Source organism: Mirounga angustirostris, unplaced genomic scaffold (genome assembly GCF_029215605.1).
Source record: "Mirounga angustirostris isolate CCGP_5_RB_7025 unplaced genomic scaffold, mMirAng1.0.hap1 SCAF_17, whole genome shotgun sequence".
Taxonomy (NCBI): domain Eukaryota; kingdom Metazoa; phylum Chordata; class Mammalia; order Carnivora; family Phocidae; genus Mirounga; species Mirounga angustirostris.
This window is the reverse complement of record NW_026991725.1, coordinates 6,606,585-6,629,176: the sequence shown is the minus strand read 5'-3', so window position 1 is coordinate 6,629,176 and position 22,592 is coordinate 6,606,585. Positions and strand designations below refer to the sequence as shown.

The following is a 22,592-nucleotide window of genomic DNA, read 5'->3' as shown; positions in this document are numbered from 1 at the left end:
CTCTGGACAAGGGGGAGGACACTACAGGCCAAGTAGACTGGATGCACAAAAGTACATGATGTGACACAAAGCAAGGTGGCTGGGGTGGAGGGTGTGTGGGGGAGGATGACAGGAAATGGGGCTAGAGGTAGGGAAGAGTAGAGGTAGGAAGTGGAACTTTCTGCTGGAGGCACTGGGGAGCCCTAGGGAGTTTTAAGTGGAGAAGCACATCTGATTTGTGTTCAGGGAAGCTCACGTTAGCAGAATGAGAACAGATGGGAAGGGGGTTCTAACTAGAGACAGAGGGGCTCGAATTAAAATAATCCAGCAGAGGGGCACCTGCGTGGCTCAGTCAGTTGGGCGTCTGCCTTAGGCTCGGGTCATAATCCTGGTGTCCTGGGATCAAGGCCCGAGTTGTGTTCCCTGCTTGGTGGGGAGCCTACTTCTTCCTCTCCTGCTCCCCCTGCTTTGCTCTCTCTCTTTAAAAAAGAAAATAATAATAATAATAAAATAAAATAATCAGGCAGAGAAGTGATTAGAGTCTGAACCAGAGTAGATGCAGAGGGAAGGGGAGGGGGCCGGGGCTGGGATGATTTGAGAAGGCAGAATCCAATGTCACAACCTGGTGACTAATTGTGCAGAAGGTGGTGAAGAAAAGATCCTGTGGTAACTCCAAGACGCTGTGTCCTGACCAAAGGCAGAAGGCTTTCTCCCCAGGGCATATTAATTTCGAAAAATAAAGGTGAAAAGACTTCACTGAGCAGGGAGGGAAGACAGTCTTCCATTGAGCAACAGCCCAATGTCTTAGAAGCATGTTACCCTAAGTCGTGGAACGAGGTAATTATAGATGGTGCAGGGACATTTGAAATGGTGACCCCTGTGGCCAGAATGTTTTTTCCCTTTTCTATTATGTTTCTATCCTAATTAAGTCAAGGTGAAAGCCCCAAGTAAATCTATAATACCTGATAATCTCCACTTGTGAGCGCATGCACGAGAGAGAGAGAGAGAGAGAGAGAGAGAGAGAGAGGGAGAGAGAAAGAGAGAATGCATGAAAGCCAGCTCCAGAGCAAGCCTCGGGTTCAGAGCCTTATAGGACAGAACCAAGCCACTCATATTGTTTTTGTTTTCTGTGAAACATATATTTAGGGTTACCCCTTTAAGACACAGGATTCCGATTCCCATCTACATAATTTTTTTTAAAAGTTTCCTTTTGAAATAAATGTACCCGATGGGGGGTAGTGAGTTGGTTTAGGAAAAAATATTAAGTAAAAAATGATGCAGGAGATACACAAGTGCGACAAGAATCGTGGCACATAAAAGACTGAAGCTTGGGAAACAGTGTCCTGAGAAAGCCTATGGCTGCTTAGGAAAGTAAACCCCAAATCAGAACAAATCTTTAATTATAATTAAAGAAGACTGCACTCCTCTGGAAGAACACAAAATCATGCAGTGACTAGGGTTTGGGGGTTTTTAAAAAAAATTTTATTTTATTTATTTATTTATTAAATATTTTATTTATTAGAGAGAGAAGAGCAGAGGGAGAGGGAGAAAGAGGCTCTCTGCAGAGCAGAGAGCCCAACACAGGACTCGATCCCAGGACCCTGAGATGATGACCCGAGCCAAAGGCAGACACCCAACCGACTGAGCCACCCAGGCGCCCTGTAAAAAATATTTTATTTTTAAGTAATCTCTACACCCAACATGGGGCTCGAACACACAAACCCAAAATCAAGAGTCGCATGCTCCACTGACAGAGCCAGGCAGGCGCCCCTTGCCGTGATTAGGGTTTTGAGCAATTACGAGTGAGGATGAATTTGGGTTTGAATAGTGTAGGTTTGGGGCTGAGGGCTTAGTTAGGAGTGGGGAATGATGGAGCTGAGCATATAGGAAGGAAAATTCTCCCTTCCTGTCAAAAGCCCCAAGTGCCCCTGGGGAAGGGATTTTTCCTTCAACCACAGCAAAAGGTACCTGAGGTACCTCCAAAGAGCAGCATTGTTGCATTTCGCCGCTTGTTTCTGCAATCAGCTAGGAAATGAAGTCTTCAAATTAAACTTTTCCAGAAAAAAATGTATTTGAGGGAGGAAAAGTAAGGGACAGATAGATACAATTGTATGAGAGGTTGCTATGAGTCTAAGAAGGTGGTGGCTTCCTGGTTGGTAAGTGGTTCTTCTAGGAACCCAAAGCCCTGGACCCCAATAATGGAAACAACCATGCTTTCCAGTAGGTGCCTCCTCCCCAGCGGGTGAAGAGTGTGTGTGAGGCGGAGGGGAAGAGAGAGGGAGAGATAGACAGAGGTGGCTGTTGTCACTGACATTACTCCCTTCTCTCTGACCCCCAGAAAAAAAGCACTTCACGGAGACATGCCTCCAAGAAAACAAGGGTTTTTGAGAGAAACGTCTGCAGAGGAGGTGAGAAGCTGCCCCAGGAGTCCTCGGTGCTCTCCCCATGAGCTTTTGCCTCCCCATGGGACATCTTTCCAGTCTGATCCGTGTGTGGATGATTCCTTCCCCCACATAGTATAGATCCAAGTGAGAGGTCCTTCACTCACTGGCATTCCAGCTTCGTTCTTTCTCCTCCTCCTCCTCCTCCTTTCTTCTTCTTTTTTTAAGATTATTTATTTATTTATTTGACAGAAAGAGACACCGAGAGAGGAAACACAAGCAGGGGGAGTGGGAGAGGGAGAAGCAGGCTTCCCGCTGAGCAGGGAGCCCGAGGCGGGGCTCCATCCCAGGACCCTGGGATCCTGACCTGTGCCGAAGGCAGATGCTTAACGACTGAACCACTCAGGCGCCCCTCAGCTATGTTATTTCTATTCTGGAGGATTTTTGTTTTGTTCTGTTTGAGGAAGGGTACCATTTTTCACAGTGTCCCAGAAAGCTGATTGCTGACCAAAAACTCGAGACAAAAGCAAAGAAGCAGAGGGCTAACCTTCATTCTCTACCTTTCTGATTCTTATGCTTCTGCTCTAGTTTGGGGAAATCATGTGACCAGGCAACAAACTCCGTGCTCAAAGAGGCCGCATTATCCAAACCACCAGATGGGATGGTATTTAACCAAAGCACCTCAAGACGCTAAAAACCCTGGCCTCTGAATTCTCAGTCTTGGTGCTTTTGAAGGGCAAACATCAAAGTGACTCTGGGTGAGAAGATAAAAGCGCCACGATGCAGGAAGTGAGAACCGAGAGCCCTTTAACGGTCAACTGGCACAAAGAGAGAGGTCTTGTCCTTATTCAGACAACCCAAGGCCACTCTACTAACCGAGGACTGCCACCACCACCAGGCAGAAAAAAAAGAGTACCTCGTGGCTCTAGGGCTAGCTGTGTCCCATCAGAGTGGAAGGCCAGGTCCCCGTTCAGCACAGGACCTTATCAGAGGGTATTAAGGTTAGAGACTCGAGAGGGGGGGAAAGTGGGCCTGGTCCCTGCCCTGCTAGCTGACCAGCCCTGGACAAACCACTAACCCCGTCTGGACCCCCGCTTCCTGGTGTGTTACATCATACGGTGGTCGCAAGGCTAGAGAGCAAATTAATAGAACATGTGGAAGAATTTGGCTTGGCCCTGTTCTCGAGGACATGTATGTAAATTAGATGTGAGTCTCAAGATGTTAGAGGCCAAGGTGCGGAGGCTGACATAATTCTGTCATTGCTATGGTTACAATTGTCCTGGCATTTTCCCAGTTCCCTTACCTATTACTTTAATTCTTTCAGCAACCCTTTGACGAAGGTAAGGAAGGGCAAATGAGGGGCGCCTTGGTGGCTCAGTTGCTTAAGCGTCTGCCTTCGGCTCGGGTCATGATCCTGGAGTCCCGGGATCGAGTCCCGGGATCGAGTCCCGCATCGGGCTCCCTGCTCGGCAGGGAGTCTGCTTCTCCCTCTGACCCTCCCCCCTCTCATGTGCGCTCTCTCTCTCTCTCTCTCAAATAAATAAATAAATAAATAAAATCTTTAAAAAAAAAAGGAAGGGCAAATAATAATTATTTCCATCTTACAAGGGAAAGGAGGGCAAAGAGTTTAAATGTACTGCCAAGGGTTGTCTGGCTGGTTTGTGCTGCAGCACTGTCTGCTCAACCCTGCCCCACAGCCCAGATGTGAATTTCCACATCCTCAAAACAGGTGCCAATCCAGCCTGAGGTCCTATGGATGAACTGCAAGCAGAGGAGAGGGAGAGGGAGATGTGTAGATTAGGAGACCTACAAGACACATTGACAGCTAATGGGTATGAGGGATCTTTCTGGGGGTGATGAAAATGTTCTAAAATTAGAATACAGTGAGGGTTTCACAACTCCATACTAAACATTGTTTTGTACACTTCAGTTTTTATGTTTTTAAAGATTGATTTATTTATCTCTACACCCACCGTGGGGCTTGAACTCATGACCCTGAGATCAAGAGTCGCACACTCTACTAACTGAGTCAGCCAGGTGCCCCAATCTGTACACTTATTTTATTTGTTTATTTATTTTTAAAGATTATTTTTTAAAAGATCATTTATTTATTTATTTGAGAGAGAGAGAGAGAGAGCACATAAGCAGGGGGAATGGCAGGCAGAGGCAGAGGGAGAAGCAGGCTCCCTGCTGGGCAGAGAGCCTGAAGTGGGGCTCGATCCCAGGACCCTGGGATCATGACCTGAGCTGAAATCAAGAGTTGGTCGCTCAACCAACTAAGCCACCCAGGTGTCCCCCGATCCGTACACCTTAAATAGGTGAATTTTATAGTATGTACATTATATCTCAACAAAGCAGTTAAGAAAAAGACATCCATTTTTTTTTTTACATGGGTAAGACTCTTGTGGCTAGGGGTGCATATTCGGGTGCTAAAACTCTAAAGAGATTCAAGGAAGTGATTACTGTAAAAGTCAGATTCCTTTCAGGTAGAATGCCTGCATTGGTGTTCAGTGGTAGAATTCTCCTTTCAGGTAGAAGCAGGGTCATGTGATTGAGACAAGACACGTGAAGGAACTTCTGGGAGGGGGGGATAGGAAGGTTTTATTTCTTGACCCAAAGGTAGTTAATAAGGGTGTTTATAATAATTCATTATTTATATTCCACATGTGTTTTATGAAGTTTTCTGTATCTGTTCTGTCATGTAATAAAATGGTTTTTAAAAACAGGGGAAATCGAGAACAAAATGACACCCAGTGTTGGCCAGACTGTAAGGGGCCCCCAAGCCCCGCCACCTCCTGGTATTCCTGCTCTTCCCTAATCCCTTCCCATGCAGTAAGCGTGAGCAGGACCTGTGGTATGTTTCTAACCAATAGAAGAAGGCAAAGGCCACAGGATGTATGTGATTATGTTTGTGTGATTACATTATATAAGATCTAATGTCCATTTGGCTAGGAGACCGCCTCTTCTTCGTTGGCTTTGAGGAAGTAAGCAGCTACGTTCCAGAGGCCCATGGGGTAAGGAACTGAAGGTGGCCCGCAGACAATAGCCAGCAAGAAACTGAGGCCCTCCGTCTAACAACCCACGGGGAACTGAATGCCGCCAACCATGTGGGTTTGGAAGGAGAGCCTTGCCCAGGTGAGCTTCAGATGCCACCATGGCCCCAGGTCACCCCTTAACTGCAGCTGGTGAGGCTAGTCGTCGAACTGTGCCCTAACGCCTGGTGCACAGAAACTGAGCTAATAACTGAGCGCTGTTTGAAACCACTGCATTCATGGTAGTATTATTCCACAGCAATGGATAACCTGCCCCCGTGTTGTAGGGGGAGGGTCCCTAAAACCACTCCCAGGTTCAGTGATTCACTAAAAGGACCCACAGAACTCAACAAAGCGATTGTAGTCTTGGTTACAATTTATTACAGTGAAAGGATACAGATTAAAATCTGCAGGAGAAAAAGGCACATGGGACACAGGCCAAAGAGACACCAACTCTCCTTCCCCATGGAGTCACACAACAGTATTAATTCTCCTAGTGACAATGTGTGACAATGTACAAGGAGACTGCCAACCAGGGAAGCTCCCCCAAGCTTTGGTGCCCAGGCTTTTCCTGGGGGTCAACCACATGGGCAGGCCTTAGTCTCCAGTCCCTCTAGAGGTCAAGCTGATACCTCCTGGCCCAAGACCCTCCAGCGAACAAACACTCTTATCAGGCAGGATACCCCAAGGGCTTAGGGGTTGCCTCCCAGCAACTAGTCAAGGGCCCACGCTCTCTTGGGAATGTGCAGTCTGCCCATCCCAAGCCTGCAGTTAGCCCTTTATGGCGCACCCATTAACTCTGGAAGTGGGACTCTTGTCGAGGTGCCACCAGCTTGAAAGCAGAGGGAGAGGCCAGGAAACCACCAGGTTCTGACACCCAGGGAACCCTTACACCCTTACTGGTCTTATAGTCAGAGAGTTTCCAGGATTTAAGCCATAGAGCCAGAAGGCGGGGTGCAGAGGAGAGGAGGCTGAGACCGGGCACTCATACAGAAGCGTCTCCTGATCAGCCACTGAATAGAAGGCAAGGTTCCCCTCCTGCAGGTCCAGCCAGATGCCCACCACCTTAGGTCTCTCTGAGCCAAGGACAGTCTCCTTGACCATGTGCCATGCAGAGAGCTGGCTAGTCCCCTTCCACTCTACACAGTAGGAGTCCCTGGTCCTTCCCAGGATCTGGGTCCGCTTCATCCCCCAGGAAGCCACCCCAACTGCCCAGTGGCTGCAATGCTGAGTGTCTACTTCCCAGTACTGCTGTCCAGAAGAAAAGGCCTGGGAACATAAGGCCTGGCAGGTCACAAACCTCTCATGACTCCCAAGATGGGTCTGTGGACAGCGAGATACAGTCACGGCCCGGCCATCCTTGGACACCTCCAGGGTATAGGAGTGGCTGCGAAGGTCAAAGGTCGGACAGATGGCCCCTGAGGAAAAGAGCAAGGATATGACTGGCTTGCTCTAATAGCAAAAAGCAGCTTGGGGATTTGTTTTTGTTTTTAAAGATTTTATTTATTTATTTGAGAGAGAGAGAGCAAGAGCGAGAGCATGGGGGGGGGAGGGAGAAGGGAGGGGGAGGGGTAGAGAGAGAAAGGAAGCAGACTCCCTGCTGAGCAGGTAACCCAATGCTCAGGACCCTGGGATCATGACCCAAGCGGAAGGCAGACACTTAACTGACTGAGCCACCCATGTGCCCCGCACAAAGCAGCTTTGTACCTTTGGGTGTGATAAAGTTTTATTCATACTGGCATTAAAACAAGTACATCAACTTGCAGTTTTCTGTACACATCCCTAGTATTGTTCTAATCACAATACCCTTTTTCCATCTTAATTTTTACTTCCCCATTGGGCCTCTTTCAGGTAGCTGTCTCTGAATCCCATTCAGCATAGCCTGGAATTTGGGAGTCTTCAATCCCATTTGTCTTTGTAATCAGATCCTCTTGTGAGCCAAGGAGAGACCCAGCAGCAGAAAGGTGGACCCGGCCGGCCAAATCCAAGTGTTCAGCAGCCCACATACTTACACTGAGCAAACCGGGAGGCCCTCTTGGGGGCTGGGTGGCTCTGGTCAGGCAGCGGACATGAAGAGGAATAGGGAGCTTCTGGGACTTCCACCAAGAATTTCAGAAAATCGGGAAGGGGAAAAAGGGTCATCAAAAATAAATAAATAAACAAATAAAAGGCAAATACAAGGTATCCAAACATCGTGATCAGGACACACAGCTTGTCTGCTTCATCACATTTCCTCACACATTTTTTTAGTGTCAGACTTGGATCAGGCAGAACATCCACCTCAGGTATGTGCAGCCCCATGTTCTCACCGTGGACTTTTTTTTACTGCGCGTTTCTTCCCCCACCCCCCGTAAGCTCTAAGCTCCTTGCTGATAGAGACCTTGTTCATCTTTATGTTCTAAGCACCAAGCGTAGTGCCAGCTACATAGGAAGTAAGTGCTATGTGCATATCTATCAAATAAATTATAGGTCTAGGGGATCACAGCACCCCAACACCCAAAATATCCATGACACCCCCCCCATCAGTGCCTTAAACTGTTACTTGCATAAGTAAATTCTGAATGGGCACTTAAACTAATACAAGCAGTTAACAGAGGCAGGGCAATAGGAAAATTGAATGAGGGTGGGAAAGAGACCTTCACTGTAAGCTTTTATATTGTTTTGATTTCTGAATTTAAATTTTTTTTTTTTAATTTCTCACAAGCATTTTGCATTTTATTTTTTTAAGATTTTATTTATTTATTTGAGAGAGAGAGAGACAGAAATAGTGACAGAGAGCATGAGTGGGGAGGAGAGGGAGAAGCAGACTCCCTGCTTCTCAGGGAGCCTGACTCGGGGCTCGATCCCAGGACCCTGGGATCACGACCTGAGCCAAAGGCAGACGCCAACTGCCTGAGCCACCCAGGCACCCCTGAATTTAAAATTTTAGGGGTGGGGGCGCCTGGGTGGCTCAGTCGTTAAGCGTCTGCCTTCGGCTCAGGTCATGATCCCAGGGTCCTGGGATCGAGCCCCGCATCGGGCTCCCTGCTCCACGGGAAGCCTGCTTCTCCCTCTCACACTCCCCCTGCTTGTGTTCCTTCTTTCGCTGTGTCTCTCTCTGTCAAATAAAAATAAATAAATAAATAAATAAATAAATAAATAAATAAATAAATAAATAAATAAAAATTAAAAAATAAAATTTTAGGGGTGCCTGGGTGGCTCATTGTTAAGCATCTGCCTTTGGCTGAGGTCATGATCCTGGTGTCCTGGGATCGAGCCCCGCATCAGGCTCCTGGCTCAGCGGGAAGCCTGTTTCTCCCTCTTCCACTCCCCCTGCTTGTGTTCCCTCTCTCGCTGTGTCTCTCTCTGTCAAATAAATAAATAAAATCTTTAAAAAAAATAAAATAAAATTTTTAATTTAACCCCAAAATCTAAAAATTGATTTTATTTAAAGATTTTGTTTTTAACTACACCCAACGTGGGGCTTGAACTCACAACCCTGAGATCAAGAGTTGCATGCTCCACCAACAGAGCCAGCCAGGAGCCCCTAAATACTGATTTTAAATTTAAGTAAATAAGATCACTAAGGAACCCAATCTAAATTTAGCGGGACACAGGAGCTAAGAGGGCACTTATTTCTCAGTTTTTGGAACAACTGATAAAGTGTGCTCTCACTTGTTTCCTTGAGTTTTTCCCAAGGGATGAAGTTCCTCCACTTAAATAAAAAATAACTTTTTAAGCAGAGCAAGATCATTTATTTATTTTTTTAAAGATTTTACTTATTTATTTGACAGAGAGAGAGCGAGAGAGGGAACACAAGCAGGGGGAGTGGGAGAGGGAGAAGCAGGCTTCCTGCCGAGCAGGGAGCCCGATGTGGGACTCGATCCCAGGACCCTGGGATCATGACCTGAGCCGAAGGCAGACGCTTAACGACTGAGCCACCCAGGCGCCCTGAGCAAGATCATTTAAACATAAAAATAGTTATAAGAGGTATGTCTCTAAAGTATATAAAGTTGGCAGTGGCGAGAGCAGGAGGCAGAACAGAGGGAGCCCAGAGCTCACGTCTAAGGGGCAGGTGTGAATTGTTCTTCAGTGGTGACAAGGGTTACAATAGAGAACCTCCAAAGTCAGGACAGAGAGGTTCTTTTCTGCGTTGTTACTGTTTTCTATTAGCATACTCACCACACATGATATTTTAATTAAACTTATCAAGGACAATTTACAAAGTTGCATGCTTTGTTAACAAAGACATTTAATAGTTAAACATAAAAAGCAGCCTGTTTCTGAATCTCCTCAGGTTGGTAACACAGGCGAGCAGCAAAATCAGGTCTAGGTTCTGGATGTAGAGGTCTTGGAAAATGAGTTTCATCTTTTAAAGGCCTAGGTGACATCATACCTCCAGCCATATCCAAAACACGTATCCAGCCACAAAAACACCTCCGCCCACCCCTTCCTCATTTACAACAGCACAGGGACAACACAGCTGGGCTCTGGGATCCTATCCCCAAAAAACAAAGCTATTTGTCACTGTTTTTGTCATTTCCCCCAAATTCCATATTTAATCCTCTTTCACCCAATAAAATCAACTCACCCTGCGGCTGTTCTTCAAAGGCCTCTTTCCACGTGAAGTTTTTCTGTAATTTCTTCTGGATTTCTTCTAGGTCATGTAGAATGTCTCTCGTTTTTCTCTCGGGTGTGTTGGAAGTCACTGGCTTTGAAGAAGCCAAGGAAAGGTCCACCCCACCAGAAGAAGACTATTGATGGATCATTAAAAAGAAATTAAATAATTGAAGTTTCCTAAGGTGTGCAGCAAATAGTATATTCTAATTCTGCCATCTATCATTTTCTACTTGCCTCCTCACAGATTTTTAAAAACATAATTAGGTCCTCAAACTACATGCCTTGAAAGCAATTTGGAAGAACACACAGTGCAGCAAAAATATTAAAGGGTGGTTATTTCTGGGTGGTGGGGTTACAGACGATGTTCCTTTGTTTTCTTTAAACTGCTATGCATTTTCAGGGCGCCTGATGGCTCAGTTGTTAAGTGTCTGCCTTCGGCTCAGGTCATGATCTCAGGGTCCTGGGATTGAGTCCCACATTGGGCTCCCTGCTCCGCGGGAAGCCTGTTTCTCCCTCTCCCACTCCCCCTGCTTGTGTTCCCTTTCTTGCTATATCTCTCTCTGCCAAATAAATAATCTTAAAAAAATTTTTTTTTAAAAACCTGTTATACATTTTCTAGTATTATGTACAATAAATGTGGATTTCTTAGGTAATACCCAAAAAAGTAGTAAAATTTGTAAGCCCATCCTCTAGGGGCTTTACAAAATAAATAATACAGATAGTCACCAAGATCAGCCACAGAGGCCATAATAATCTTCCCTGGAAGGCTATCATTCTATCACCTCTCCTCTCAAGAACCAGTGTAGACATGTGGCCAGGCATCCAGCCCCTCCCAGCTCTCTGGGGCCGCCAACACATGCTCCCTGACTTTATTTAACCTCGGGTCCTGTTATTCCCCAACACAGCCTCTCATCTGCTCCCACCATGCCACCTTTGGCCCCTGATGTTCCTTCCCAATTTTGGATACTCTTATTTTCCACTCTTCTTACCAACTGTAAAGTAGCAGGCACCACTGACTGAGTACTTCACGTGGCTTACTTCTAATTTGTGTAACAACCTTCCAAGGTAGGTTGGTTATCCCCCTTTTACAAAAGAAGTTACAGCTCACGGAGGTGAACTAAATCACCATAGTGAATTTTATCATCCTGCATTTTCCCACCACTTGAGCGCTTATTTTTTTTTTAATTAAAAAAAAATTTTTTTTTGAAGATTTTGTTTATTTATTTGAAAGAGAGCGCAAGAGAGAGAGAGCACAATGGTGGGGAGGGGCAGAGGGAGAGGGAGAAGCAGGCTCCCCGCCAAGCAAGGAGCCCAATGCAGGACTTGATCCCAGGACCCTGGGATCACGACCTGAGCCGAAGGCAGACGCCCAACTGACTAAGCCACCCAGGCGCCCCTCGAGCACTTATTTAGACCAGAGCTTCATTAGTCCTCACATCAAACCAATGCAATGTTAAGTGTGAAAGTCAGACTCTCAGGCTTTCCTCCCCCCAACACCTTACAGCCCTGAAGACCCCTGAGTATTTGCTGAGCACTTACTATGTGGCAAGCACCTTGCTAAGCTTGGGGATACAAGAGTGAACAAAAGCCATCAGGGTCTCTACCCTAATGAAGCTTAGAGTCCAGAGCAGGGGAGGAGGGAAAACAGACATGAATAAATTATGGCACCCATCATTATCAAGTTGCAACTTGTGGTAATTGCTGCAAATGAAATCGTAAGAGCCTCTAACAGGGGGACTTGTTCGAGGAAATCAGTGGAGGTTTCTCCAGGAAAGTTTCTCCAGGAAAAGGAAGGTTTCTCCAGGAAAGTGATGATCTAGCCGGGATGAGAAGGATGAGAGGTGTTATCTAGGTGGCAGGGCGAAAGAACATTCCACGGGGTGCACCCTGTGGTGGGAAGAAGTATGACACTGGGGGACTGATAGGGGCCAGAGTGGCTGAAGCTTGAAGAGCCCGGGGAGTGGCGGGGGAGGGGAGCCGGCTGGAAGGAGACAGGACAGGCAGACAGGGAAGGAGTCCTGCAGGGCCCTGTTGGTTCTGTGAGGACAGCCAGGATTTGGGTCTTAATCCCACACAAGCAGATGTCACTGGAGATGTTATAAATCAGATTTGTGTTTGAGAGGGTCACTCTGACAACCATGAGAAGAGCAGACCAGCAGGAATAGAGTGGGGTAAATAATTATTGCAGCAATCCAGGCAAGAAATGATCAGAGGCTTGGGGAGCCTGGGTGGCTCAGTCGCTTAAGTGTCTGCCTTCACCTTAGGTCATGATCTCAAGGTCCTGGGATGGAGCCCCACACTGGGCTCCCTGCTCAGTGGGGAGTCTGCTTCTCCCTCTGCCACCCCCCACCCCCAGCTTGTGCTCTCTCTCTCATTCACTCTCTCTCTCAAATAAATAAAATCTTTTTTATTAAGATTTTATTTATTTATTTGACACAGAGAGACAGCAAGGGAGGGAACACAAGCAGGGAAGTGGGAGAGGGAGAAGCAGGCTTCCTGCTGAGCAGGGAACCCGATGCGGGGCTCGATCCCAGGACCCTAGGTTCATGATCTGAGCTGAAGGCAGACGCTTAATGACTGAGCCACCCAGGCGCCCCAAATAAAATCTTAAAAAAAAAAAAAAAAGAAATGATCAGAGGCTTGGATCAGAGATGTCTCCAAGGAGCTCAAGAGTAGTAAATAGGCTCTGGGGATGTTTAGGCCAGTGAGGGAGGGGGTGACATGATTCCCAGGTTCCTGGCTTGTGTCCTTAGAAGGATCATAGGGCCAGTCACCAAGATGGGGACTCCCAGAGGAATTTGGGACAGTTTGGGACATTCTAAATGGGATGTGCCTTTGAGACACACAGAGGAAAAGGTGAGAAGGAAGATAGCAGACCACAGCTCAGAGAGGGGTCCAGGCTGGAGCTATGTTTGCGCATGGGGTGGTAATTAAAGCCATGGTGTGGGGAAGACCACTCAGTGGGGAAGAAAAAAGGATGTACCCCTCAGCCTTGAGAAATTTGGGCATTTTGGTGCTGAGGAGAGGAAAAGAGAGTGAGCCTGCAAGACAGCTGGGGAAGGAGCAGCCATAGAGAAACAGGGGAAGGTCAGAAGACTCCTGTCCTGGAAGCTAAGGGAAAAGAAAGCTTCAGGAATGAAGGTGTGGTCAAAGGCTGCTGAAAGGTCAATGAAGATGGGGACTAGACTGTCTGCAGGATTTGCATAGAGGTCCCTGGAGATCTCAGAGCTGGTTAGGTGCAGAGGTAAGGATGGAATCTAGCCCACCTGAAGCCCCCCTACCTCACCTCAAGCATTGCACACTTCTGGTCATCCATGTGTGACAGTAAGAAAATGGTAAAAGATGAAGACTTATTGCATCCTTCAACTCCCAGCATATTCCTGTGGCTCCAGCTGGAAGCCATCCCTAGCCCCGCCCCCGGCACATGCTTTCCCCTCTGGGCTGAGCCTACCATGCACATGCTCGGGGTGCTCCCTTCATTGCCTGGTCTGGATTCGGGGAGGTGCCTCTGACTCTGAAGACTCCTGACAATGTCTACGAGCTGTTCCACCAACTCCGCCAGCTCACGCCCAACTTCTGGGATGCTCTTCTGTGCCGCTGCCTTTAAAAGAACAAAGCAGAACCCAAAGCTGGACCCAGGACCCAGCTCTAGACAGAGGGAGCTGTAAACACTACATAAAGGAAGCAGGCAACAGAGTGACAAAAATGTCCAGAGGACAGGAGGTAGATGCCCCAGATCTTTTGCATGCCTACTGATTGTCCAGTGGCCATAACAGGGAACCAGAACCCGTCCCCAGGCTGGGGGGCGGGGTGTGAGAGTGAAGCCTAAAGGGACGTGCGGGCTCATCATTCTGAACAGAGGTCAGAGCAGAGATGCTGAGAGACTGGCAGGGTGGGTGGAGCTGGTAAGGTGAGTGGGGCAGTGGAGGGCATTCAACTGGAGAGGTTGAAGACCCACTCTCACCAGAGTCATCCTGTGTCCTCACCACTCCTTTCAAATTGAAAGTGACCCTCCCTCTTTCTCCTCTTCAACAATGCAGACACTCTACCAGTTTATTGTGCAGGGATCTTGGAGACTTTTTTTTTTTTAAGATTTTATTTATTTATTTGAGAGAGAGAGAAAATGAGAGAGTGCGTGAGCAGGGGAAGGACCAGAGGGAGAGAGAGAATCCCAAGCAGACTCCCCACTGAGTGTGGAGCTCAATGTGGGGCTCGATCCCAGGACCAAGGCAGATGCTCAACCCACTGAGCCACCCAGGTGCCCCAGATGTTCAAACTTTAAAGTGATGCACAGATACAAGCTCCTTTTATTTGATTACTGACATCCTCCAGATTTAGTTTTTACTTTTTAAAAGACTTTATTTTTGGGATGCCTGGGTGGCTCAGTCGGTTAAACGTCTGCCTTAGGCTCAGGTCATGATCCCAGGGTCCTGGAATCGAGTCCCGCATCGGGCTCCTTGCTCAGCAGGGAGCCTGCTTCTCCCTCTGCTGCTCTTCCTGCTTGTGCTCTCTCTCGCTATGTCAAATAAATAAATAAAATCTTTAAAAAAAAAATAAAAGACTTTATTTTTTTAAGTAATCTCTACACCCAACATGAGGCTCAAACTCACAACCCTGAGATTAGGAGTCACATGGTCTTCCAACTGAGCCAGCCAGGTCCCCTGACATCCTGACCATTTAAAGCGACACTCAGACTAGAGGGCGCTAAATAACCCCTTTTAAAGACCTTCATCTGCTCAGCTGCCTGGCTGGGAGTGGAAGTTCTGCTGCCAACATTCTGGCAACTTCCAGATCTGGTGGCACTCATCAGAGGCAGGCAGGGCCCAGACTTAAATGGTGAACATTGCATTACGTCCAAAAGGGGTCCTATACAGAGTCACAGAAATACAACGTGTTCATTATCCAACTGTCAATAAACCAGAGTTTTTATAACTTTTTTTTTTTAAAGATTTTATTTATTTGACAGAGAGAGACACAGCGAGAGAGGGAACACAAGCAGGGGGAGTGGGAGAGGGAGAAGCAGGCTTCCCACCGAGCAGGGAGCCCGATGCGGGGCTCGATCCCAGGACCCTAGGATCATGACCTGAGCCGAAGGCGGACGCTTAACGACTGAGCCACCCAGGTGCCCCTATAACTTTGTTTTGACATATCACATTTTTAAAATCATGCTGGGACCTCAAAAACTGGAAATGACGCAGGACCTTCTGCAACTCTAAGAAGCCTGATGTCCCTCAAAATAGTATGTGTTTTGGAAGCCATAATCAGGCTACTTTAGAGAGGGAGGTAGCCGACCACTGGTAACACCATTTGCTCTTAAATTTCCAGGCCCCACTCCTACTAAATATTCAGGTGGCTGGAACTGAAGAGAGGAGCCCTTATCCTGGCACTGGAGCAAATTAAAAACTTAAAAAAAAAAAAAAAGTATATTGTTTTTTCTATTCATAAAAGAAATGCACACTCATTGCAGTGAATTTAGAAAATGCAAAGCATGAGGGGCACCCGGGTGGCTCAGTCGGTTAAGCATCTAATTTCAGGTCAGGGGACTGAGCCCCAAGTCGGGCTCCCTGCTGAGTGTTGTGTGTGTGGGGGGGAACCTGCTTGTCCCTCTCCCTCTGCTACTCCACCTGCTCATTCTTTCTCAAATAAATAAATAAAATCTAAAAAAAAAAAATGCAAAGCATGAGAAAGAGGGAATGTTTTAAATCATCCAATATTCTACCATCCAAAAACAATCATTCTTACTTAACAGTCAATGGGAAGTATATTCAGTTATCATAAGCAACATTAGCAAAGAGTTTTAAAGACCTGAGGGATAATGCTGTATTTATAATAAAAAAGAAGAAAACAAATTTTAATCATAATCACAAAAAAAAATGGAAGCAACCAATATGTCCCATCAGAATGTGAATGGATAGATTGTAGTACATTTATGTAATGGAATATTTTTCAGGAATAAAAAGAAGTGAGCTATGAAGCCACAAACCATAATTTTGCTTAGTGAAAGAAGCCTATCCGGAAAGGCCAGAAATTGAATGATTCTAACTGTATGACATCCTGGAAAAAGCAAAACTAAAGAGACAGTAAAAAGATCCACAGTTGCCAGGGGTTGGGGTGAAGGTACAAAGAGGTGGAGCACAGGGGATTTTCAGGGCAGTAAAATTGTATGACACCATAATTATAGCTACGTGATATCATGCATTTGTCAAAACCTATAGAACTGTACAACACAGAGTGAACCCTAATATCAACTGTGGGTTTTGGTTTCAACTGGCAATAATCACGCCTTGGATAAACTCATTGGCTACAATACTGCCACCGCGCAAAGCTCAACTACAGATTTTAGTGAATAACGTATTAATGTTGATTCATCAATTGCAACAAATGTACCACACCAATGCAACTGTTAATAGTAGGGCAAACTATGAAGGGCAAATGGGGACTTGCCATACTATCTGCTCAATTTTCTGTAAACTTAGAACTGCTCTAAAATGCTTCTCCCTCTGCCACTCCCCCTGCTTGTGTTCCCTCTCTCGCTGTATCTCTGTCAAATAAATAAAAAATCTTAAAAAAAAAAAAACTGCTCTAAAAAATAAACTCAATTAATTAAAATTTAAAAAAAGAGGATATAACCTGGTTATACAATGTGACCTCAACTCTGTTTAAAAATATTATCGGGGGGTGGGGCGCCTGGGTGGCTCAGTTGGTTAAGCGACTGCCTTCGGCCCAGGTCATGATCCCGGAGTCCTGGGATCGAGTCCCACATCGGGCTCCCGGCTCAGCAGGGAGCCTGCTTCTCCCTCTGACCCTATCCCCTCTCATGCTGTTTCTCTCTCTCTGTCAAATAAATAAATAAATCTTAAAAAAATAAAAATAAAAAATAAATAAAAATATTATCGGGGGCATGCATGGGTGGCCAGTCCGTTAAGCATCTATCTTCGGCTCAGGTCATGATCCCAGGACCCTGGGATAGAGTCCCGCATCCGGCTCCCTGCTCAGTGGGGAGCCTGCTTCTCCCTCTGCCTCTGCCGCTCCCCCTGCTTGTGCTCTCTCTCTCTCTCTCTCTGATAAATAAATAAATAAATCTTAAAAAAAAAAAGAAGAAGAAAGATGTCAAATCAATCACCTAAATTTATACCTCAAGGAACTAGGGAAAAAAGGGCAAACCAAACCCAAAGCTAACAGAAGGAAGGAAATAATAAAGATTATTGGAAATAAATAAAATGGAGAATGTAAAAACAATAGAGAGAATCAATGAAACAAAAGTTGGTTCTTTGAAAAAATCAACAAATTGATAAATCTTTAGCTAGACTGATAAAGAAAAAGAGAGAGGATGGGAAAGCAAGCTGGTGCAGCCACTCTGGAAAACAGTATGGAGGTTCCTCAAAAAGTTGAAAATAGGGGCACCTGGGTGGCTCAGTCATTAAGCGTCTGGCTTCAGCTCGGGTCATGATCCCAGGGTCCTGGGATCGAGCCCCGCCTCAGGCTCCCTGCTCTGCAGGAGGCCTGCTTCTCCCTCTCCCACTCTCCCTGCTTGTGTTCCCTCTCTCGCTGTGTCTCTCTCTATCAAATAAATAAAATCTTAAAAAAAAAAAAAGAGTTGAAAATAGAGCTACCCTATGACCCAGCAATTGCACTACTAGGTATTTACCCCAAAGATACAAATGTAATGATCCGAAGGGGCACCTGCACCCCAATATTTATAGCAACAATGTCCACAATAGCCAAACTATGGAAAGAGCCCAGATGTCCATCAACAGATGAATATATAAAGAAGATGTGGTATATATATATATAATGCAATATTACAACAGCCATCAAAAAAATGAAATCTTGCCATTTGCAATGATGTGGATGAACTAGAGGGTATTATGCTAAGCGAAATAAGTCAATCAGAGTAAGACAATTATCATATGATATCAATGATATGCAGAGTTTAAGAAACAAGGCAGAGGATCATAGGGGAAGAGAAGAAAAATGAAATGGGACGAAACCGGAGAGCGAGACAAACCATATGAGAATCTTTTTTTTTTTTTTTTTTTTTTTTTTAAAGATTTTATTTATTTATTTGACAGAGAGAGAGATAGCGAGAGCAGGAACACAAGCAGGGGGAGTGGGAGAGGGAGGAGCAGGCTCCCCGCTGAGCAGGGAGCCCGATGCGGGACTCGATCCCAGGACCCTGGGATCATGACCTGAGCCGAAGGCAGACGCTTAACGACTGAGCCACCCAGGCGCCCCCCATATGAGAATCTTAATCTTAGGAAACAAACAGGGTTGCTGGGGAGGGAGGGGGATGGGGGTGGCTGGGTGATGGATATTGGGGAGGGTATGTGTTGTGGTGAGCACTGGGTGTTGTGTAAGACTGATGAATCCCTTGGGGTGCCTGGATGGCTCAGTCGTAAGTGTCTGCCTTCGGCTTAGGTCATGATCCTGAGGTCCTGGGATCGAGCCCCACATCGGGCTCTCTACTCAGTGGGAAGCCTGCTTCTCCCTCTCCCACTCCCCCTGCTTCTGTTCCCTCTCTCGCTGTGTCTCTCTGTCAAACAAATAAATAAAATCTTAAAAAAAAAAAAAGACTGATGAATCACAGACCTATACCCCTGAAACAAATAATACATTATATGTTAATTAAAAAAAGAAGAAATGGGGAAAAAAAAGAGAGAGAAGACATGAATAACTAACATCAGAAAGAAAGTAAAGTGGAGACATTACTACTGACCTTACAGAATAACATTTAAGAGATTATGAACTTTGTATGCCAACACATTAGATAACTTACATGAAATGGATAAATTCCTAGAAACACAAATTACCTAAACTGACTCAAAAAGAAACAGAAAATCTCAACAGAGGTATAACAAATAAAGAGATCGAATCAGTAATCAAAATCCCAACAAAGAAAAGTCCAGGACCAGATGGCGTCGCTGGTGAATTCTACCAAATACGTAAAGAAGAATTAATACCAATCCTTCTCAAACTCTTCCAAATCATTGAAGAGGATGGAACACTTCCTAACTCCTCAGTGAGGGCAGCATTACCCTGATGCCAAAGCTAGATAAACACATCACAAGAAAATTACAGACCAATATCCCTTATGAATATTGATGTAGAAATCCTTAACAAAATACTAGCAAACTAAACCCAACAGCATATTAAAAGGATAACACATCATGACCAAGTGGAATTTATCCCAGGAATGCAAGGTGTTCAATTTAAGAAAAACCAATGTGATACACCATATTAACAGGATGAAGGAAACACACACACACACACACACATAAATTATCTCAATTGATGCAGAAAAGACATTTGACAAAATCTAACACCTTTCATGATTAAAAAAAACACTCAGAAAACCAGGAATAGAAAGGAATTTCCTCAAAAAAATAAAGAGAATTTATGAAAAGCCCACAACTAACATCATACTCAATAGTGAAAGACTGAAAGCTTTCCCCCTAAGACAGGGAACAAAACAAGCATGCCTGATTTCACTTCTGCTACCCAAAATTGTACTGGAAGTTTTAGCCAAATCAATTAGACAAGAAATAAAAGGTATCCCAATTGGAAAAGAAGAAGTAAGATGATCTCTACTCACATAGGACATGACCTTATAAATAAAATCCTAAAGAATCCATAAGAAAGCTACTAGAGCTAGTAAATGAATTTAGCTAAGTTGAAGGGCACAAGATCAGCACCCAAAAAGAAGTGTATTTTTATACACCTGCAGTGAACTATCCAAAAAGGAAATTAAGGAAGCAATTCCATTTATAACAACACCTAAAGGAGTAAAATGCCTAGGAATAAATTTAACCAAGGAGATGAAAGGACTTATATTTTTGGAACCTACAGAACATCACTAAAAGAAAGTTAAAAAGACCTAAATAAATGGAAAGACATTTCATGTTTTTGGGAAGAAGACTTAATATTATTAAAGATGTTGTACCCTAGGTGACCTACAGATTCAATGCAATCTCTCTCAAAATTCCAACAGCCTTCTTTGCAGAATGGTAACATTAATCTTCAAATTCATATGGAATTGCAGGAGACCTTAAGAGCCAAAACAATCTTGAAAAAGAAGAACACAGTCGGACGGACTCACACTTTCTGATTTCAAAATTTACTACGAAGCTATAGTAATCACAACAATGTGGTACTGACATAAGGATAGACCAAAAAACCAATGGAATAGAATTAGGAGTCCAGAAATAAACCCATTCATCTACGGCCAACTGATTTTTTATAATGGTGCCAAATCCACTCAAAGTAGAAAACAGTCTCCTCGACAAACAGTGCTGGGACAGCTAAATTTCCACATGCAAAAGAATAAAGTTGGACCCCTACCTCATGCCATATAGAAACATTAACTCAAAATGGATCAGCAATCTAAATGTAAGACCTATTACCATTAAACTTTTGGGTGAAAATACGGGGGTAAATCTTTATGAACTCAGAATTCGGCAATGGATTTAGATATGATGCCAGAAGCAAGAGCAATAAAAGAATAGGTAAATTGGACATCAGCAGAACTTAAAACTTTTATGCATCAAAGGACACAATCAAGAAAGTAAAAACAACCATAAGATGGGGGAATATATTTGCAAGTCATATATCTGATAAAGGTTTAATATCCAGAATTTATAAAGATTTCCTAAAACTCAACAAGAAAGGGCACCTGGGTGGCTCAGTCGGTTAAGGATCTGCCTTCGGCTCAGGTCGTGATCCAGGCCTGCATGGGGGGGGGGTCCCTGCTCCGCAGGGAGTCTGCTTCTCCCTCTGCCCCTCCTCCCACTCATTCTCTCAATCTCTCTCTCTCTGAAGTAAATAAAATCTTTTTTTAAGATTTTATTTACTTATTTGATTTGATACTTATTTGATTTACTTATTTTTAAGATTTTATTTACTTATTTGACAGAGACACAGCGAGAGAAGGAACACAAGCAGGGGGAGTGGGAGAGGGAGAAGTAGGCTCCCCAATGAGCAGGGAGCCCAAAGGCAGATGCTTAACAACTGAGCCACTCAGGCGCCCCTGAAATAAAATCTTAAAAAAAAAAACAACTCAACAAAAAAAAGACAACCCAATTTTGAAAAATAGTCAAAGGACCTGAATAAACATTTCTCCAATGAAAATATATAAATGAGCAATAAGCACATGAAAAGATGGTCAGTCAACATCATCAATCTCAGGGAAATGCAGACCAAAACCACAGTGAGAAAGCACTTCACTCCTAATGGGAAAGCTATCCTAAAAAAGTGGCAGGAGGGGGGGAATCAAAATAAAATGAAAAATAACAAGTATTGGCAAGGATGTGGAAAAATCGGCAACTCCTACTTTGCTGGTGGAAATGTAAAATGTTGTAGCTGTTTTGGAAAATGGTTTGGCTGTGTTCCTCAATAAGTTGAACATAGAACTCCCATACCACTCAGTGAGTCCACGCCTTAGGTATTTACCCAAAAGAACTGAAAATAAGGACTTAGTTACGTGCACACCAATGTTCCTGCATCGTTACTCAGTCACCAGAAGGTGGAAACAATCTGAATGTCCATCAGTGTATGAATAGATAAACAAAATGTGGTACATTCATACAATGGAATATTATTCAGCCACCAAAAGGAACAGAATTCAGGTGCATGCTACAACATGAATGAACCCTGGAAACTCGGTAAGTGGAAGAAGCCAGACACAAAGGGACAAATACTATATGATTCCACTCACATGAAATATCTAGAGTAGGCAAATCATGGAGACAGAAAAGACTGGAGGTTACCAGGGGCTGCAGGGAGTTGGAATGAGAAGTTATTGCTTAAGGGGTGCAGAGTCTCTGTGGTGATGGCCTTGTGGCAACAGAAACTGGTGACAGCTGCACATCACTGAGAATATAACTAATGCCACTAAATTATACACATAAAAAACGGCTGAAATGACGAATTTTATGCTGTATCTTACCTCAATGTAAGAATGTTCAGAGACAGAGGAAAGACTGGAAAGAAGTGGAAATGTGCCAAGAAGTAGCTAGAGCAGCCAGGCTGATTGGATGTCAGGAGACTAGGGTTCCCCCCGCCCCCAGCTTCTTCATACTTAGAAGCGGGAGTGCTCAGAGTGACACCAGCCCTGCGAGAGCAGGAAGGCCGGGCCGGATGCGAGGAAGAGCCGCTGCGCCTTCCTACCGGCTGCTGGGCGGCGCGACCCGGGGGCGCGGGCGCAGGCGCGGAGGGGGCGCGGGGCGCAGGGCGCGGGGCGGGGGAGGGCGCGGGGCGGGGCCGGGACCGTCCGTCACCTCGCGCAGCGCCCGGCTGTACTTGTCCACCAGCTCCTGCAGCAGCGTGTTCTTCCGCAGTTGCAGCGGCGCCGGGGCGCTCTCCCGGCAGGTGGGGCAGGAGCGCGGGGGGCTGGCGCTACCCGCGGCCCACAGGCCCTTCAGGCATTCGCGGCAGAAGCTGTGGCCGCAGGGCAGCGTAGCGGGCGTGGCGAGCAGCCCCTGACAGATGATGCAGCCCAGGTCGTCCTCGACCAGCCACACGGGGACGGCCGGGCCGGGATCCAGTCCCGCCATGGTGACCAGGCCGCCCCGCCGGACGCCGGGGCGCGGAAGTCAGGGCCTCGTCG

At 45.5% G+C, this 22,592-nt stretch overlaps 1 protein-coding gene, 1 long non-coding RNA gene and 1 pseudogene across 5 annotated transcripts in view; 1 reads left to right on the top strand and 2 right to left on the bottom strand.

Annotated features, from left to right (window-relative positions):
* Window positions 1-8,085, top strand: part of LOC123854282 (uncharacterized) — a 15,112-nt gene extending 7,027 nt beyond the window's left edge. For all 3 annotated transcript variants that reach the window (XR_010408466.1, XR_006793295.3, XR_006793296.3), the window contains 3 exons: window positions 2,318-2,387; window positions 5,313-5,495; window positions 7,244-8,085. This is a non-coding gene — a long non-coding RNA (uncharacterized LOC123854282). The remainder of the gene's footprint in view (window positions 1-2,317; window positions 2,388-5,312; window positions 5,496-7,243) is intronic.
* RNF135 (ring finger protein 135) lies at window positions 5,751-22,592 on the bottom strand. Of its 2 annotated transcripts, XM_064582470.1 has the most exons (5): window positions 22,264-22,592; window positions 13,443-13,592; window positions 9,963-10,125; window positions 7,405-7,488; window positions 5,751-6,810 (listed from the first exon to the last, which is right to left on the bottom strand). In XM_064582470.1, exons 1-5 carry the CDS (start codon window positions 22,537-22,539, stop codon window positions 6,281-6,283), a joined length of 1,203 nt encoding a protein of 400 aa, XP_064438540.1. In that variant the 5' UTR covers window positions 22,540-22,592; the 3' UTR covers window positions 5,751-6,280. The 2 variants fall into 2 exon arrangements, with proteins under 2 accessions (XP_064438540.1, XP_064438541.1); XM_064582471.1 differs by lacking the exon at window positions 13,443-13,592.
* Window positions 16,189-16,318, bottom strand: LOC129046274 (U4 spliceosomal RNA; annotated as a pseudogene).

Excerpts from the sequence above, each read along its gene's own strand:
- RNF135 (XM_064582470.1), bottom strand. The coding sequence starts at position 22,539 with ATGGCGGGACTGGATCCCGGCCCGGCCGTCCCCGTGTGGCTGGTCGAG. Across the intron at positions 13,593-22,263 it reads ACAGCCGGGCGCTGCGCGAG|GCAGCGGCACAGAAGAGCAT; the intron begins GTGACGGACGGT and ends GTTCTTTTAAAG. Across the intron at positions 10,126-13,442 it reads GCACCCCGAGCATGTGCATG|TCTTCTTCTGGTGGGGTGGA; the intron begins GTAGGCTCAGCC and ends ATCCATCAATAG.